We start from the raw sequence: 4,556 nt of genomic DNA, 5'->3' as shown, positions 1-4,556 counted from the left end.
GGGGAGGAAAGGAGTGTGCTGTCACAGTATGGGGAGAGCAGTTAGGGTCACATAACAATGTATGTATAAATTTTTGTATGAGAGACTAACTTGAAATGTAAATTTTCACTTAAACTACAAAAATAGACAAACAAACAAAATAAAGCAGGAGTGGCTGGAAGGGTTAGGAGGTGGCCAAAAAAAAAAAAGACTTCTCAACAGTAAGAAAGAGAAAGTAGTATTGAGGAAAAATATCCATGAACTGAATTACATACCCAATATAACTATCTTTCAAAATAAGGGCGACATAATAAAACAACTTTACCACGGATAGTCTTTATTACCAACGAACTATTATTTAAGGAACTTCTCAATGGGGTAATTAGGAAGAAGAAAAATGGAGAAAGAAGGTGTAAGCTGTAAGAAGGAAGAGTAAGCAAATCAATGGTAAACACGCTAGACAAGCTAATGTGGCGTCTATAGAGACAGCTGAAGCTCACATTAATATGGCACTTTACAGCTTAAAAAAATCTTTCAATGATAGAGCATTTCTTCCTCCACTGTATGACACCAAAATAAGATATACCATCAATTCAATTATATGATTTCAAAATTATAATTAAAATTAGTATCCTAAAACTGATCAGTTTAATAACTGCATGAAATCGGTAGCATGTATGTTACTGCTTCAGAAGAGTTAAGTGGTCTCACAACAAGTCAACAAGAGAGCTGGAATTTAAATTCCATTCTTCACCCACACAATCTCCTGTGCTAGCAGCCCTTCTGAAGAAGCAAGGCTCAGATTGGTAACTCTAGTGGATTTCAAGTATCTCATTGGTCCACACAAAGATTCTAATCAGCCATTCTGCATCGTCTGCCTGGAAGGCCCTTTCTTCCCTGCAAAGTCAAATTCTCCCCCAACTCTGAGGGGTAAATGTCAGAAGTCCCCTCTAGCAGCTCTGCCAGTACTCAGGGCCCACCTCCTGCTCAAATTGCAGCTGGAGTTTAGATCAGCCAATACCTCACGGCTGAGTGCTCAGCTCTAGTGTTTTTAGTTGTCATGGCATCATGTCTTTCCGCTCTGGAGAGACCATAAGCCCCTTGAAGGTAAAAATCCTGTCTCTCATTCTTTTTTTCTCCCCCCACCTCTCACAGAGCCAGAATAGTGACGGGTACAGTTAGCATTTGGAAAAATGTTTGCTGACTGATTTTCTTTCCCCTTCAAATAAGATGTCACTCCCTAGATTTTATGAAGCTCTAGGCCAACAGAAGTATATTTCCAAAGCAAAGGAGACTTGAAAGAAATCAAGGACGAATTCTAGAGACAATGAACCCCTCCGTGGCTTTCATTCTCTCTTCCCTGGAGGTAGGCCAGGATAATTTCAATTTTAGAAAGATGGATTTTAGATACTCAATTGTATTATTGCATATTAGTTTAAAAAACATCCATATAGCTAATTTAGCTAAACGAAGACTATTTAGAACATGAGTTCAATTTGGCTTAGACATTAGAATCATTCTCTTGGGTAGATTAAAGAAATGAGAGAAAATGAGTACCTTGCCAGTTCCAGGAGGTCCTGCCAACAAGACAGCTCTTCCAGCCATTTTCTTGCTTTTGATTAACTCTACTATCACGCCACATGCCTACATGCAACAATGAAAAGAAACAATAAATCAATATTAAAATGTTCCACAGGGGGGAAATATCCGGTCTCTGGTCCACACAATGTGCACGTTCATTCAATAATACTGAGAGCCAGTAGGTTGCAGGCACTGTTGTAGGTGCTGGAGGCAGTGGTGAACAAGCCAGAAAAGCCTGTGCTCACGGAGCTCATGTTCTAGTGGAGGAGACAGGCACACACGAGCACTAAACAAGACCATTACTCTGAAGGAAAAGAAGAGCTGGGGTCAGTGTTCCAGGCAAAGGAAAACAGCAAATTCAAAAGACCCAAAGCAGGAACCAGCCTGGCAGGTTCTGGTGACTGAGGAAAATGGGAAGATGAGATTGAAGAGGTAGCCAGGGGCCAAAACTCAGAACAGGCTCTTCATGTCTACAGTAAAGTTTGGATTTTATTCTACATGTAATGGGAAGCCACTGAAAAGGTCTCAGGCTATGTGTCATGTTATGATTTACGTTCTTAAATGATCATGCTGGCTGCTATGTGGAGAATGGACAGTAAGGGGATAGGACAAATGGAAGCAGAGATTTTAGTCTGGGGCCCATGGCAGATTCCAGTGCCCACACACCTAAAATTGGAAACAAAATTACATGCATATGTTCAACATGCATTTTTCCAGGGAGAGGATCCATAGATAGCATTTATCAAATTCCCAAAGTAAGCCCCTGCAGTGAAGAATCAACGGCATACACTACTAGCTGGCCATCAGTGAAACATCCCAGAACACTGCACAGCAGATGGCAATGCTGCATGTAAAGTTCAACCTATGGCACAAGATACCTTGAAGTGCCTTTTGAATCCTCAAGATTAAATTATTTTATCATTTAGTATTAGTACATTTTAAATATATTATATAAATGGGCTACCAATCATTATATATTTTAGAATATTTGACTATAAAGGAGCAAGGCTGGGAAAGTCACATTTATAGAGCACCTTCATGCTCTGGCGCAGTGGTTAAGCGTTCAGCTGCTAACCAAAAAAAAGGTTGGCAGTTAGAATTCAGCAGCAGCTGCTCCTTGGAAACCCTATGGGGCAGTTCTACTCTGTCCTATAGGGTTGCTATGAGTCGGAATCAACTCGACGGCAACGGGTTTGGTTCTTTTTTTGGTTTCGTGCTAAGGACTACACGATACCAGGTTTCTCACGTTGATTTCATAACACATGAGACCTAGAAGGTGCATTTGCCTTGCCGAAGAAAGGCCACAGCTCTTCTCTCTGGGCGGTGACCACCTTGTACCCTAGTGACAGGGCCTGTGAACGCATCCTACCTCCTCTACCACTAGGTAGCTACATGGAGCAAGGCCCACACCTCCTTGTCTCTCTCTTCCCTATGGCCTATGGAGAAGTACTTTGGTCTCCTCAGAAAATGTGTGTTCAAGGAACATGCGTGGGTGTGCTGTATTCCATTTCTGGCTCAGTTAGCAAAGCAGTGCCCTTAATAGAGCCTGGCAGCTCTTCTGCATATGCTGTATTTCTAAGAAGACAAAAGAGCCGCTATGGTCTGTCCATACAATCCTGTGATATCGTAATCCTCAGCATTAGCACTCTTTGGGAAACTCAAAAAGACAGAAAAAGAAAAGACTTTGCAAATCCTAAGTATGTACTACTCTTCCTTACAGACTAGATTCTCTTCCATTTAATCTCCCTCAGTTTAAGCTCCAGCTTCTCTCCAATAAGATATGTTCAATGAATCCTAAAATTTAAAAAGAACTGGAAGAACCTCAATAGATCACTAGTCTAACTCATTTTTCAGATGTGGATGCTGAGCACCAGGAAAGCTGCTGATGTGACCAGGTAGCTGAGAGAAGTCTTCAGATACTCATTATTTCAATAAATAAATACTGAACCCCTATGAGCCACGTTCTGAGTATGTAATAAATATTACATGGTTTTTACCCGCAGAGTTATATAAAGCATCAGTGAGGAGCATGGATTCTAGAGTAAGGCAGACTTGGGTTTAAATCCTTGCTCTACCACCTACCAGTTGAGTGACCTTAGACAAGATAATTTACCTCTGTGAACCACAATTTCCTCATCTGAAAACAGTCCTTAACAGTTACTGGTATACGTGCTAAAAGATTTCTGCAACTTACTTTGAGATATAAAAATGGATTGGTGGATGGACAGATGAATGGATGGACAGACATGTGAAAAAGCAACATAGCAAAATGTTAACTGTAAAATTTAGGCACATGGTGTTCGATGTACAAGTCTTTCAACTTTTTTGTCTGGAAATTTTAATACAGTAGGTGAGGAACAATTAACATTAGGTTTGAGGTGGCAGACAAGATGATGGAGATAAAGCTGCTTAGCACAGTGCTTGGCACCTAGAAAGCATTCCACAAATGTTAGCTATTTGCGGTAGCAAGTCCTCAGTAAGCCAAAGCTGGATAAAGGCAAATTTCAAAATCATCTTGACCCTGTCAATATTTCCTTTTTGGAAAGATAATGTTCAAAATGGAAACTAGAGGCTTTTCTTTGGCCCTTTTATAGCACAATCAGGCTGTGAGGTAAGCCTCTTAACCGATATAAGTTCAAGTTCTTGTAGCTGCTAGGTCATGACTATGACCTTAGAGCAGGCAGGCTGAGACCAGGGCTGTGAGATCAGAGAGAGAGCACCAATTTGGGAGTCACACATACACTTGGGTGCAATCCCAACTTTACCATTACGAAGCTGAGTGGCAAGCGGACAGGTGAAGTGATCTCTCCTGCCCTTAATTTTTCCATCTGCCAAAAAAAAATAAAAATACAAAGGGCTCGAATAGTATGTGATTATAAGCTAAGAGAAAGGATTTGGCATCATAGCCACTAATAAAAGTGGTTAGCTGCAATGGTCAAAAAGGATGCCTGGAGGGGCTTGCTTATAAAAAAATCCATAGCCTCTGTTGGGACCAT

At 40.8% G+C, this 4,556-nt stretch overlaps 1 protein-coding gene across 1 annotated transcript in view; it reads right to left on the bottom strand.

Annotated features, from left to right (window-relative positions):
* RUVBL1 (RuvB like AAA ATPase 1) overlaps positions 1-4,556 on the bottom strand; it is a 51,319-nt gene that overhangs the window by 45,069 nt on the left and 1,694 nt on the right. The window contains exon 2 of the mRNA XM_004368397.2: positions 1,537-1,623. Coding sequence (XP_004368454.1) covers positions 1,537-1,623 — 87 coding nt within the window. The remainder of the gene's footprint in view (positions 1-1,536; positions 1,624-4,556) is intronic.

The sequence above is a fragment of the Trichechus manatus genome, unplaced genomic scaffold (assembly GCF_000243295.1).
Source record: "Trichechus manatus latirostris isolate Lorelei unplaced genomic scaffold, TriManLat1.0 scaffold00001, whole genome shotgun sequence".
Taxonomy (NCBI): Eukaryota; Metazoa; Chordata; class Mammalia; order Sirenia; family Trichechidae; genus Trichechus; species Trichechus manatus.
This window is presented reverse-complemented; position numbering and strand designations above follow the sequence as displayed.